Raw genomic sequence first — 759 nt, 5'->3', positions numbered from 1 at the left:
TGGCTGGAGGGGTTTCCCAGCCGTGTGGAGGTGGTGCTGAGGGCCAGGGGTCAGGGGGGACCTGGCAGTGCTGGGGAACGGGGGGCACTGGAGGAACTGAAAGGGCTTTTTCAACCGAGATGCTTCTGTGATTCCTTATAACCCTGAACCTTTCAGATACGAATTTTCTGGTCTTTCCTTCATTGTTTAGTTCATCTTGGTTCCGCTTATCAGAACAAGAGCTGTGTCCTTCCACCAGCTCCCTTCAGGGGAAACTCCAGCAAATACTTTGGTCATTTAAAGCCATGAAATAATGAATTGCTGTGGGTTTCTCAGTGGCTGATCACTGAAAACTCTCCATCTTTTCTTCTGGCAGATACTAAAGAAACTGAAGAGCCTCGCCTTGGAGACCGAAGCTGAGCTGGAGAGACAGGACGAAGCTCTCGATTCCATCACTACCTCCGTTGACCGCGCGACGCTGAACATCGACAAGCAGAACCGCCGCATAAAGAAGCTGACGTAGCGCCTGCAGCGGGGATGGGGTTGTGAGGAAGAGGAGGGTCACGGAACTGTGGTTTTTCACGTACTTTAAGGGACACTTTGATGGCACGAGAGGTGTTGGCAATAGTGCCTGGAATACACTACTGCTGCTGTTGAGTTCCTGAGGGTTTTGAAAGTGTTTCCAGACTGAGATGATGTTTGAAGGCTGTTTTAGGATTGAAAAGGCCAAGACTTTTAATTGGGGTGGAACAACGATAGCAGATTCTTTACCACTGAAAA

At 49.5% G+C, this 759-nt stretch overlaps 1 protein-coding gene across 1 annotated transcript in view; it reads left to right on the top strand.

The window, feature by feature from the left end:
* The window catches only part of SNAP47 (synaptosomal-associated protein, 47kDa), a 13,472-nt gene extending 12,970 nt beyond the window's left edge, over nt 1-502 (top strand). Inside the window, exon 4 of the mRNA XM_010144887.1 lies at nt 356-502. Within this exon, the coding sequence (XP_010143189.1) occupies nt 356-502 (147 nt within the window). The remainder of the gene's footprint in view (nt 1-355) is intronic.
* The last annotated feature ends 257 nt before the right edge of the window (nt 503-759 follow it).

This window comes from Buceros rhinoceros, unplaced genomic scaffold, assembly GCF_000710305.1.
Source record: "Buceros rhinoceros silvestris isolate BGI_N320 unplaced genomic scaffold, ASM71030v1 scaffold6071, whole genome shotgun sequence".
NCBI classification, from domain to species: Eukaryota; Metazoa; Chordata; class Aves; order Bucerotiformes; family Bucerotidae; genus Buceros; species Buceros rhinoceros.
This window is presented reverse-complemented; position numbering and strand designations above follow the sequence as displayed.